This window comes from Mercenaria mercenaria, chromosome 4 (assembly GCF_021730395.1).
Source record: "Mercenaria mercenaria strain notata chromosome 4, MADL_Memer_1, whole genome shotgun sequence".
In the NCBI taxonomy this organism is placed as follows: Eukaryota; Metazoa; Mollusca; class Bivalvia; order Venerida; family Veneridae; genus Mercenaria; species Mercenaria mercenaria.
In genome coordinates, this window is record NC_069364.1 from 37,965,824 (window position 1) to 37,980,285 (window position 14,462).

General features: G+C 35.5%; 1 protein-coding gene across 3 annotated transcripts in view; it reads right to left on the reverse strand.

Moving 5' to 3' along the window:
• LOC123552816 (uncharacterized) overlaps positions 1-14,462 on the reverse strand; it is a 43,765-nt gene that overhangs the window by 17,561 nt on the left and 11,742 nt on the right. For 2 of the 3 annotated variants that reach the window (XM_053540935.1, XM_053540937.1), the window contains 7 exons: positions 11,702-11,914; positions 11,238-11,463; positions 10,105-10,310; positions 7,936-8,100; positions 5,689-5,821; positions 4,129-4,370; positions 1,652-1,672 (listed from right to left, as the gene is read on the reverse strand). In XM_053540935.1, coding sequence (XP_053396910.1) covers positions 1,652-1,672; positions 4,129-4,370; positions 5,689-5,821; positions 7,936-8,100; positions 10,105-10,310; positions 11,238-11,463; positions 11,702-11,914 — 1,206 coding nt within the window. The remainder of the gene's footprint in view (positions 1-1,651; positions 1,673-4,128; positions 4,371-5,688; positions 5,822-7,935; positions 8,101-10,104; positions 10,311-11,237; positions 11,464-11,701; positions 11,915-14,462) is intronic. The other variant, XM_053540936.1, reaches the window with a different exon arrangement.

Here is a 14,462-nt window from a genome sequence, read left to right on the forward strand (position 1 = left end):
AAGTCTTTCCCGCGTATATGAAGTATACTGCACAAATTTCAAAGTATCTGCGGTGTACATGCAGTGTACTATTTTCTTGTACAAGTCCCTCCTGCGTACATGCAGTGTACTCCTTAAATTTTCAGAGTCTGTGCTGCGTACTTGAAGTGTACTAGTGACCTCCTGCGTACATGCTGTGAACTCCTCGAAATAGTACGCGGCATGTACGCGGCATGCGGTGTATGTAAAATGTACTCCTCTGGCGTACTACTGTGTTCGCGGCATATACACAGCAAATACGCAGCAAGTACGCCACAGAGGCTTGCTTCTGTAAGGGTCACAAAGGCCGGGTTATTCTACGATAAATCACACTTGGGAACTTGTTATTTCAATTCTAACACGACATACTAGTATCAACAGTGTTAGAAAAAAATGGTAACTAGTATTTACGACTGTGCTACGCACTGGATCGGATGACGTCATTGCACGCGAGTGGTTTATTGCAGAATAATCTGAGAGAGATTCTGCTCTACATGTATGTAGGTTATTCGCTAGTCGTGTTAGAATCTGCTTTATATTGCCTTCTATATATTGATTATTTATTTGGGTGTATCTAATAATATTCATAAGATTTCACAAACTCATATCAGCACGAATTCAAATCATGAATATAAATCTTAAAATTGTGTTAAAATATCAGATATATCTGAAAGAATGTAAGTTATAAAAGCAAAATTGGAGTGCAAATAAGTGTGAAAGAGGTAATCACATAATGATAAAGTAAAATATGTGTTACCAAATGATGACAATATTACCAGTGAACAAGGCAGTCTGACAGACAGCTATATCCCCTGCCGCTGTTATGGATAGTGAAAGGGTTGATGGTATTGGGTGGAAGCATTGACGTTGTTAAGTATATTTTATAGTCCATGTATGACATCAATGAATTTGAAAATCCTTCAAGGGGTTTAGGAGATACAGAGCAGACACAAAATGGAACGCTCAAATCTTTGACCTCAAGTTTTGACCTTGACCTTGAGCCAACATGGCTGACTCATGAGTTCTGCACATTGTCTTGATGAGGTAATCATTTGACCCAAGTTTCATGAAAATCCTTCAAGGGGTTTAGGAGATACAGAGCGGACACAAAATGGAAGGCTCAAACCTTTGACCTTGAGTTGGGACCTTGACCTTGAGCCAACATGGCTGACTCATAAGTTCTGCACATTGTCTTGATGATGTGACCATTTGACCCAAGTTTTATGAAAATCCTCCAATGGGTTTAGGAGATACAGAGCAGACACAAAATGTTATAGACAGACGTAAGGACAGACAGATGGATGGAGACCATTCCTATAACCCCCCTCACTCGTGGCGGGGAATTAAAAATGTACATATTAACAAATGATGACAATATTGCCTGTGAAAAATGTACATGCGTTAACAAATCATGACAATTTTACCAGTGAAAAATGTACATGTTACAAAATGAGTGGAAAAATGAACAAGTACCAGTGACAAACATATTAAGTTTGCAACAACTGTTACTATTACTGGAGACAAGTTTGTTACTGACAATAATAGAGTTACAAGTGATTGACAACAAAGTGAATGAAAATGCAGCATTAAATATAGCAATGAAAACAACAACAACAACAACAGTGTTCTATACCTCTTCTGGTTCTTTTGGTTCCTAGGAAAAGAGAAATAAGATCTTCATTTAATAAAGTTACTTTCTTATTGCCTAGATTAAAATTTTATTTAGCCCTTTGAGTATTTTAAAGTCTATGTTCCTTGATTCCAGTCTTCTTGATTGTGTTCAAAGATATGTTGTATAGATTGTATAGATTGTATTCAATACCAAGCTGAGGGATACCAAGCTGAGGGATACCAAGATACAATGTCAAGAAAATAAAATGAAAGTAAAAGAAAAAAACAAAAACATTTACTGGGATGGAAGTGTAGGGATGGGGTAGGCATGAGGGTATGTGGGTGGGGTGCGAGATGTTGAAGAGATATACAATAATATATATATATATAAGTTGTCAGGTATTTAATATAATTCCTGAGGATATATGTGACAACAGCTGGTGTTTTTTTTCTAATCATCCCAGGTAAATTTTTCTATAAATATTTTTTGGGACAGTAACAAAAAAATCTTTTTTTTTCATAAACCAAAATACAGTAAAACTTGGATGTAGCAAACTCATCAGGAGATTGGAAATGTGTTCGTTAAAGCTGAGGTTCGTTGTATCCATATAGCAAACAGTTTGTTATATATAGATGAGGACATACCAGTTTGTTCTATGTATGGATGATTAATTCATAGTCGGAGACTAATTTGACAGAATAAGAGATATTCTGTAGTAAAATGTTCTGTTTTCATTTAGTTACCTCTGATGTTTCCAGGTGTGTACTTTCATTATCTCTGGTCAAGATAATTCCTATAGTTTGTATGAAATTACATGTCTATAAGGCCCTTTAAGGAAAATTCCATTTGGAATGGTCTTGCTTTTTTAAAAATAAAATACATTCTGACATAACCTATTTATATTTATTTTTCAACCTTTGGCTATAAACAAAACTAAGCCAATACATACTATGTAATTCACCCTTTTGTATAATTATCTGGTAGTTATTACATGTTTTGTATTGCAGTTCAGTTTCAATTTCCTAAATAAAACATCTTATTGTTGCAACATCCATTTAAATATTCTCTTCTTTTGATCTACGGAAAAAAAGTAAATTGTTATGATAAACAGGATGTATTATTTTCATCATTTCACACAAATCTTTTTTATAAATTATTGTCTTCTGACCAAATGTATTCCTTATAACCGAGCTTTCACTGTAACCAAGTTCACTGTATTGGTATATGAAATAAAAGAGTTGTTTTACCCGAGTTTTCCCTATATCCGAGTTCGCTATATTCGAGTCTGACTATACTTTGAATATTCAATGTAACAATTTCAGAATCATGTAGTTCATAAGACCTATGTTGGATCTGAAAGCTTTACAGATACTGTTTTGTGTAACAAGAGGGCCATGATGGCCCTATATAGCTCACCAGAGTTGATCTGGCCAACTAACCTAGTTTTTGACCCCACATGACCCAGTTTCAAACCTGACCTAGAGATCATCAAGCCAAACATTCATAAAGATTGGGTCACAACTGTGGTCTTTAGAGTGTTAATAAGCTTTTCCTTGATTTGACCGGGTGACCTAGTTTTTGATCCCATATGACCCAGGTTCGAACTTGACCTAGAGCTCATCAAGACAAACATGCTGATCAATTCTCACAAGTTTCAAACTTAAACCATGGACTCTTGAGTGTTAACAAGATTTTCCTTTGATCTGGCCTACTGACCTAGTTTTTGATCCTACATAATCTAGCTTCGAACCTGACCTAGATATCATCTATACAAATATTCTGATTTAAATTCATAAAGATTGAGTAACAACTGTGGCCTCTAGAGTGTTTTTGATCCCACATGACCCAGATTTGAACTTGATCTAGAGCTCATTAAGACAGACAGGCTGACCAATTCTCGTGAGTTTCAAACTTAAAATGTGGACTCTAGTATGTTAACAAGATTTTCCTTTGATCTAGCCTACTGACCTAGTTTTTGACCCCACATGACCCAGTTTCAGACTTGATCTAGAGGTCATCAAGACAAACATTCTGATCAAATGTGGCCTCTAGAGTGTTAACAAGGCAAATGTTGATGCACGGACAATGACCGGTCACAATAGCTCACCCTGAAGTGAACAAGGCAAAACTTCTACGAGATAAGACACTATGCTCAGATGAGAATGGGTGAAGGGGTTACTTGGCCAACACAATTTTTTCCAAGGACCTACATTGACTGATGTATGAAAGAAATAATGATCCAGTCTTAAAAATGCAAACTTTTCCATTCATATATATATTTTTGCTCAGATATCAAACATCCCAGAATATAACTGGTTGTAAAGCAGATTTTCTGCCTTCAAGAAAATTAATTTCTGGAGTATATAAAAAAGTGACATCTTTCAAAGAAGATAACAAGAAAAAAATTTGAAAGCTATGTCTGTAGATCTACAGAACAGTATATACACATCATGTATGTTTATTTTCCTTAATACTTGTACTTGGAGTAATCATCTCACCTCTTTAATGTCAGTGATTACTTCTTCTTGAATTTCTTCATGTTCTGGTGAAGTGGGTGGGTTTGGTGGTTCTACCTCTGGTGTGAGCCTTAATGCAGACAGGGCACGGTCCTGAACATCAGGGGCAAAGTTGATGACTGAAGTTCCTCTGTCATTTGTCTCCTTGTGGAGGTCAGCCTTGGATGTCATTTCGAGGTCAATACCAGTCAACTCAAAGACTAGCTCCGTTACTCCGTGGGTACCTATAAAATCATTTGAAAAATGTAACTGGCAGCCACAGAAAATGCTAGACTGATTAGTTTTGTATCATTATATCTTGCCATATATAGGGAGATATATACATGCATTGGTTTTGTCTTGTCCATTTAGTCTGTCTGTCTGTTTGTCCACCTGTCATAAAAGATTGCCCTGGCTACTCCTCTTAAATTACTGGTGGGCTTTAAACCAAACTTTGTAGGGATGCTCAGTTCTATGGCTTGTTTTGTATATCACTGGCATTTTGGGTTGAAACACATGTTGTTGAAGTTATTGTACCTTAAAAATCAGTTAAGGTTAGTTTGGAAAATGCCTTGTCCATTTTTGGTATGATTATACTACTGACCTATTCTCTATTATTAGATTAGTGGTATATGGGAACTTTTGTCAGGCATGTCACTAATAGTGTAGAAGACTAACTAGGTTTAAATTATGAAATTTTAAAGGACTGCTCAGTATTAAGCTTTACTGTCCATATTCTACATCTTTTCAACTCTTAATGTTTTATTCATTTACCAGACTGTGTCCTCTTAAACAAAGCTGAATCTTTTACCCTTCCTTCTTGTATGGCAATCTCCAGTTTTTAGATAAAATGCACCTCTATATCTAAAAAGAACCAAAATTTCTGGCCTATCTCAGTAACATTAACAAGAAAGCCATAATGGCCCTAGATCACTCACCAGACATTCACATCTGGATTGAATAATTTTGGAACAAGGAACAATGAAGTGAAATTGTTTTAAGATCAGGCCAGAAGTTTGAGCAGAGAAGACTTTCCAAGTCTTCCAAATTACAAGTATCTCAAGTACCCTAAATATATTTGACTCAATATTGGGAAAACTAGCCCTGCCCCCTGGTGCCCATGTTTTTTAACAAAACAGAATGACTGGAAGGAATTTAGTAGAGGGTTCTCAAAGGAACATTGTGAAATTATTTTCAAATTAAGCCAGCAGTTCCAGAGGAGAAAATGTAGAGAGAAAATTAGACCTGCTCCAAGGCAGTCCTGATTTTCAACAAATCTTTATAGCTTGATGAAATATGGTAGAAAGTTACCAAAGGAACATTATTCTCATATCACTTTGAAATTTAGCCAGTGGTTTGAAAGAAGAAGATTTTAAAGTTTTCCATAAGCCAAATGTGGAAAACTTTTAAGACCGTCTCAGGAATGCAGCTATTTCAAACAGGTATATAAAAATTTAGGATACATCTTTAATTTGACTTTTTTTTCATTCTTTTGTATGATATAACTCTTTGGCTGGACAGAGCTCAATTAAAACTGTTCTTAAAAAAAAAAGATGTTGATACCTATCTGTCTGTTGAAAGTCATTGGCCTGACTCTCTTTCCCCAATATATGATCAATGGCAGGCTTCCACATGGTTTGTGAACAGCTGAACTACCATCTAATGAGTAAAGTGGATACATCATAGGCTCTACATCCTGAAATCATTAGATTTTACTTACAGAAATTTCTTATTAGACTTTTTAAAACCTGTACATATTACATTTCAGAACAGTTCTCCTTTTATTCTGATTGAGCTCTAACCACATTCCAAACAAGTAACCAACAGCATCTCACACAAGTAACCAAAAACTTCTCACACAAGTAACCAACAACTTCTCACACAAGCAACTGACAACTTCTCATACAAATATTTGACAACTTCTCAAACACGTAACTGACAACCTCACACACAAATAACTGACAACTTCTCACACAAGCAATTAAAAACTTCTCACACACAACAGTAAACAAACAACTTCTTATACACACAACAGACAACTTCTCACACAAGTAGCTGACAACTTCTCAAACAAGTAACCAATAACCTTTACTCAAGTTGCTGACAACTTTTAAACAAGTAACCAACAACTTCTCAAACATGAAACCAACAACTTCTCACACAAGCAACAGACAACTTCTCACACAAACAACAGACAACTTCTCACACAAGCAACAGACAACTTCTCAAACAAGCAGCTGACAACTTCTCAAACAAGAAACCAACAACTTCTAACACAGATAACTGACAACTTCTCACACAAACAACAGACAACTTCTCACACAAGCAACAGACAACTTCTCACACAAGTAGCTGACAACTTCTCAAACAAGTAACCAACAACCTTTACTCAAGTTGCTGACAACATTTAAACAAGTAACCAACAACTTCTCAAACAAGAAACCAACAACTTCTTACACAGATAACTGATAACTTCTCACACAAACAACAGACAACTTCTCACACAAGCAACAGACAACTTCTCACACAAGTAGATGACAACTTCTCAAACAAGTAACCAACAACCTTTACTCAAGTTGCTGACAACATTTAAACAAGTAACCAACAACTTCTCAAATAAGAAACCAACAACTTCTCACATAGATAACTGACAACTTCTCACACAAACAACAGACAACTTCTCACACAAGCAACAGACAACTTCTCACACAAGTAGCTGACAACTTCTCAAACAAGTAACCAACAACCTTTACTCAAGTTGCTGACAACATTTAAACAAGTAACCAACAACTTCTCAAACAAGAAACCAACAACTTCTCACACAAGCAACAGACAACTTCTCACATGAGCAACACACAACTTCTCACACAAGCAACAGACAATTTCTCACACAAGCAACAGACAACTTCTCACACAAGCAACAGACAACTTCTCACACAAGCAGCTGGCAACTCACACAACCAACAACTTTCCCTCAAGTTGCTGACAACTTTTAAGCATGTAGTTGACAACTTCTCACATCAGTGACCAACAACTTCACACAAGTAACCAACAACTTCTCACATGAGCAACAGACCACATCTCACAAAAGTAACTGACAACTCCTCAAACAAGTAACTGACAACTTATCAAACAAGTAACTGACAAGTTCTCACACAAATAACTGACAATTTCTCACACAAATAACTGACAAGTTCTCACACATGCAATTTAAAACTTCTCACACCAGATAGCAACCAACAACTTCTGAAACAAGTAGCCAACAACTTCTCACTCAAATAACTGAAAACTTCTCAAACAAGCAATTAAAATTTTCTCACACAAGATAGTAACAAACAACTTGTCACACAAGCAACAGACAACTTGTCACACAAGTGACTGACAACTTCTCAATCAAGTAACCAACAACTTTTTCACAAGTACTGACAACTTCTCACACAAGTAACCAAAGTTTTTCGCACAAGCACCTGACAACTTTTCATATTAGTTACGAACAACTTTCACAAAAGTAACCAACAACTTCTCACAAAAGTAACTGACAACTTCTTAGTAAATTAACCTCTCCACAGAAACAACCTCTTCACAAAGGCATCTCTCTCATAAGATAAAATTTTTAGTAAACAAATCTCTTTACAGGAACAGTCTCATGCAGTTTAGCCAATGCAGTGCTCCCTGACCTTCAGGGATTGCATCACACACAGGGTTAGTTCAAAGATAATCTATATGATTTAAAATGAATGACACTTTAACAAAGTATAGGCTAAAAGGTTATAAATTCTCATGAGAAAATAAAAAGTAGTGAGATGTTACATGAACTCTATCCTCCTGGGGTGGCTCTGTTTTCTTCTCATCCCCTGGGAGGGGTATGTCAATCTCTGATGACAGCGAGTCAAGGTCATCCTCCTCTGGGGGTTCTGGAGTTTTAGGAACATCATCATCACCCTGGGGACCTGGCAGGATTACCTCCTTCAGGTTCTATCAATGTAAATATTTTTTTTATTATTTTGAAAACAAATAAAACAAGTCATTAATTATTTCATTCTCCAGTAAAAGAAACCTCAGTCTGAAACTAGGTATGTGTCTATAGGACACTGGTGCCCCCCATTCCTGTCACTGTACAACTGAAACTAGGTATGTGTCTATAGGATACTGGTGCCCCCCATTCCTGTCACTGTACAACTGAAACTAGGTATGTGTCTATAGGACACTGGTGCCCCCATTCCTGCATGTACTCTCAGGGATCTATCAATGTAAATACTTGTATTCTTTGTAAACGAAATCAAGTCTATATTTCATAGTGAACCTCGTCCTGAAACTAGGTATGTGTCTATAGGACACTGGTGCCCCCCATTCCTGTCACTGTACAACTGAAACTAGGTATGTGTCTATAGGACACTGGTGCCCCCCATTCCTGTCATTGTACAACTGAAACTAGGTATGTGTCTATAGGATACTGGTGCCCCCATTCCTGTCACTGTACAACTGAAACTAGGTATGTGTCTATAGGATACTGGTGCCCCCATTCCTGTCACTGTACAACTGAAACTAGGTATGTGTCTATAGGACACTGGTGCCCCCATTCCTGTCACTGTACAAGGTTTCATGCCTCTAGGTGAAATATTTTTAAGATAACTGCAACATAAATATTTAAGCACTTTATATGTATTTTTAAATCTAGGACCACAACTCTGATCTGACTGAGTTAATTCCAAACAGAACGCCAGGTGCATAACACATGCTATATAACAATCCTCTAATGTTTTATGACTATAGGTCAAATACGTTTTGAGATACATGTGACATAAACTTTTATGCCCTCAATGCATTTTTGACTAAGTCAAGGGCCATAACTCTGGTCTTGCAGAGAGAATTCCAAAACAAAACTCAAATACACAAATTCACATGCTGAATAACATTCCTACATGGTTTTATGACTCTAGAAGAAATATATTTTAAGATATATCAACACAAACTTTTAAGCTCTTAATGTGTATTTTTAACGAAGTCAAGTACCATAACTCTGGTCTGGCAGTGGCGGAGTGAAATCCCAAACAGAACACCAGGTGCACAACTTCACATGCTATATAACAATCCTGTTATGTTTTATTTCTCTAAGTCAAATACTTTTTCAGATGCAGGCAACACAAACTTGTATGCCTCTTTATGCATACTTTTGACTAAATCAAGGGCTATAACTCAGGCTTAGTGAAATGTCAAACAAACCCCTGTTGAAAAACTTCACATGCTGAATAATATTCTTGTAATGTTTAATAATCCTAGGTCAAATTCTTTTTGAGATACATGCTACACTAAACTTTCTGGCTCTTTTTTATGAATATTTTTGAGTAAGTCAAGGGCCATAACTCTGGTCTGGCTTGTGAAATCCAAATCAAAACACCAGGTGCACAACTTCACATGCTGAATGACAATCCTGTGACATCTGATGACTCTGGGTCAAACACTTTTTGAGATATGCATGACACAAATTTGGATGGATGGATGGATGGAAGGATGTCTCTAAATGCCCACTCAAAATTTTGTGGGGCACAAAAAAGTTTTGAAGCATTCTGTCTGCTTATTTGCTTGTAAGCCTATCCAACACAGTTTTCAATTATAGCTTATCTATTTAACAGTCTGTTAAACTGACTCCTGTATGATAGAAACAAACTTTATTTCAAATGTTACAAACTTTATTTTATTTAAATGTTACATAATTTTGTAAGTCTACACTTCAGTAACAGCTAACATGTATATAAGGGTAAGAAGTTGTCAACTACACATTTAGAACATGCTTGTTCACCTAGGAAATAAATTATTCTGCTAGACACTAATTCCATGATCCAAGAAATCTGGCAAGAAACATAGAACAAACAGAAAACTGGCACTTAATACAGAACAAACAGAAAACTGGCACTTAACACAGAACAAACAGAAAACTTACAATAAACACAGAACAAACACACAAAAGTTTCCGCTTACAATTTCCTTCAGGTCAGCCAATTCTATAGTTGCCATGGCTGTCATTGTGTCTGTTGGTCCAGTGTGGATTGAGATCTGAAAGTTAGGTGGAGCAGTGGGTAGAGCATCTCTGTTTTTCATCCATATCCCCTCAGGAATAGGGTCTGGTAAACTGAACATAGTCTCCTCATACCTTCTCTTCTTTATATCACTTAGTTTGGGTTCCACTACAAGTAAGAGGGTTCAGAAAATCAAATAAAACTGTTGCCTAAGACCATTTTGGAACAGATATCTTATCTTGAATTGAAGTGGAAGTTATTTTCTTACATGCAGGATAGAATTTTCCCATTTTTTGCCAGTGCTGGAACCACTGGAAAAAATCATCTTACACACTGGGGTGATTTATGAATGAAGGCTTAAACTGATATGCTACTATAAAAATGTAGTGCTTAAAAACACATTTGTTTTACTTTATTTCTTCTATTAACTGAAGAATACAGCATGCAAGAAAAACAATATATCGATAGTTTAGGGTGTGAAAGGAAATATCTGGCTCTCAGATAACTTTTACAGTAACTTGACAGAGCCTCGTTACTGCCTACATAGTTACCCTCCAGCCAGATATTTCCATCCACAGTTATAACCAATGAAAGATTCTTATAACAGCAGTGTGATATTGAGTCTCACTTTTATGTGTATTAGAAGGAGTCATACACTTCTTGTATAGTTTCAGTTACTGACCAGCAAGCCATTCAGTAAGTGTTTCATTATATGACAGCTGAAACTTAATTTTCACAGACCAAATTTTCACAAGCTTAACAAATGTGTATTGAATATAGATCAGTTATATTGCACAAACTATGGACCAGCCACTTATATAACTATTTATGTAATAACTAACAATAACGTTTTTACTTTTTATTAACTTTGGCAGAAAAGTAGGTAATACTACACATGATAGGTCTGATACTACAACATATATAAAAAGTCAATATCATATTCCCTAAAATTAGTAGCCAATTTAATTATATACTGGAATTCTAATTTTAGAAATAAGGTAGTCATCAAATAAGCTGTAGATAACAACTAATAGCTGCAGTAAGTTCAAAATATTTTCTGGAAGACTGTTTTTATCTGTGAAAGCTAAGTGTTACCTTTTTTATCTTTATCTGCATCAGCTTCATTATCTAGTCTTTTTGTTTTGAAGAACTGCTTGCCAAATGTCAGTGAACACTTAATATCAGTCTGAGTCATTCCTATAGGACTGTACAGACGGACAAACATGAAATGATCGTACTCTGGGTCCTGTGTAGACACTTCAGCATCTTTTGTCTCTTTCTTGGGCACTGTAACCTGCATTTCTTCAGCAAATCGTACTTTCTGGAAACAAAATAGTTCTAAAATCAGTCATGTCTTTTACTTCTTGCAAATGATGATTAATAATAAGTAAGAGGTAGAATGATTTTCTAATCAGTTTGTCAGAGAGAATATTTGCCTCACCTGGAGATCAAACTCATCACCTCCTCAGTCATCATCTGCCCACCCTAAATATAGATATTTTATATCTTTATATCTCCCAGTTTCATCTACGAATTCTGACAACTCTTTGTGTTCTCACCTTTGCAGTTTCAGCTGCCTGTGCATCAGCATCTTTCTCCTCCTCTTCTTCTTCAAGCTCCTCCCCCTCCTCCTCCTCCTCCTCCTCCTCCTGTGCTCCACTCTCTATCTTAATACTTGGAACTTCTTTCTCCACCTCACTACCAGCAACAGACTCAGACTCGGCCTTCTCAGCTCCACCTCCATCCTCCTCATCCCCCTCAGTTTCTGCCTCCTGTTGATTATAAAACATTTTAACATACTTAAACAAATAAGGTGGATATTCAAAACTTACTTAAGTATAATAGTATGTATTTTCCCTAAAAAATACAGCTCACAAACTTAATCAATAATTCCTAGACGAACATTAAAGTTGTTAATACAATCAAATTAATTAAAGACAAATTTTTGATTATTTACATCTTATACAGCTATACAACGCATACATTTCTGTGAGATGACTATTGACTTATGACTTGTTTACACTGTTCAAGAGGTATGTTATTGTGTGCCTAGCAAAATGATACACAAGCTAATAAACAAAGCTGTCTATATTTCATGCAATACAATGACTTGACTTTACAAGTCTATAACAATAAAAAAACTATTTTCTCTTACACTATTAAGTATTAATTGCACAACTGATAGAAATACTTGTTTGTGGAAACTAGGAATCAGTAACACATTTCTGAATTTCAATTTTTTTGTAATGCACATGAAAAATGAAAAATTTAAAATACAGTGCGAGCATAGATGCAAAAAATATAAACTAAAAATTACAGAAAATATTGCATAAAGTATAATTTAAATGCACATCTACAAAAAACCCAAACAATTAAGAACCTAAGATAAAAAAAACTGGTATACCATCCATAATCCCAACTAACAACTATCCTTAGATCCAAGCAGACCTTTTATTTAGTCGAAAGGTTCCTTTGCCATATCAATTCTTTTACAATGAATTAAGGACCTAAGAATTTTGAATTCAAACATATTTTAAAAAGACCTACTTTTCAAGACAATCCAGTTTGAGGTATAAAAATGAAACATAAAATAACAAGAGATTGTTTTTCACGAAAAACATAATATTATGTCTCCCTGCTTTTACCAAGATGACACTGTAAAATGCCACAAATAGAGGGCAATAACTACAATGAAAATAATTAAACCATTAAATTTCATGGATATACATAACTTGGCTCAACACTGATCGCTCTTGTAAAGTTTGGTGGAATTCCAACCAGTGGTATTGGAGAAATAGCACAGACATCATAGAATTTGAAAAAGATATGCTGACAATATGAACAATAATGCCAGGCACTAATTATTCCTGCATAACTAAGGCTCGGCAATGACAAGTTTAGTTAAGTTAGGTGTAAATACTCCTAGTGATGTCAAAGGAGTTGCATGGACAAACTTTGTGACAGACAGACGGACAGCACTAAATCAATAAATCTCCCCCACTACATGATGTGAGACTTTGACTTCTCAATTTTTTCATGCATCTTGGAAACAGAAGAAATACAGTTATTCTGTGGTGAGTCTTTAAGTTTATCTGATTCTAATGAGATTTTATCAATTGATTCACATACTAGTAACATTTACTTGTATCTGTAATGTGTTTTTGTTCTGTAAAAGCATTATAATTGTAATTCAACTAATTACGTCTGAAATCAAATTTTATTTACATGTGCATAATGATTATAAATAAAGCAAAACTACAAAATCACTACATTTCTAGCTTTTAGCATGCGTCATGTAAAATGTGCATCTAAAGTATGCAAGCATGAAAACTGAAAAACATGCGAGCTATAGGGCAGCAACACTATTCAAAAGCCTCGTCACTAGACAATAAATTAATGAGAAACAAAAGTAAAAAAATACACACAATTTTTGAAGATAGAGTAATGGAAATTTGGCATTGCATGTCAATTCATCACAGTTAACAAGTGTGTATAGTTTCAATGAATACTGAAAACCAGCTTACGTACAACAAGAGCTGTCGGAGGACAGCAATGCTCGACTATTTAACAGCCTTGTCGCTTGAATGAATAAGAAAGTTGAAAAAGGGGCATAATTTAGTAAAAAAGTAAAATAGGGTTATGGAACCTGCATAGTGCTTATCAGCTCATGACAGTGGACAAGTGTATGAAGTTTCAATCCATTCCCATTAGTGGGTACTGAGATACCAGCTTACATATAAGAATTTAACCCAAAAACTCCTAAGTTCAAAAAGGGGCATAATTTTGTAAAATGCAAAGTTGAGTTATTGACCCTTTGCACTGCATGTCATATCATGACAGTGAACTAGTGTGTGAAGTTTCAATCCTTTCCCATTAGTGGATACTGAGATACCAGATTACATACAAAAACTTAACCAAAAATTTCTATGCTAAAAAGGGGCATAATTTTGTAAAAAAGCAAAATAAAGTTATGGGACCTGCTTTGTGCATGTCAGATCATGACAGTAAACAAGTGTGTGAAGTTTCAATCCATTCCCATTAGTGAGTACTGAGATACCAGCTTACATACAAAACCTTAACCAAAAAATTCTAAGTCGAAAAAGGGGCATAATTTTGTAAAAAAGCAAAATAGAGTTATGGAATCTGTGCAATGTAAGTCAGTTTATCACAGTAAATAAGTGTGTGAAGTTTCAATCCATTCCCACAAGTGGTTACTGAGATACCAGCTTACATACAAAACCTTAACCAAAAATTTTTAAGTCAAAAAAGGGGCATAATTTTGTAAAAAAGCAAAACAGAGTTATGGAACCTGTGCAATGT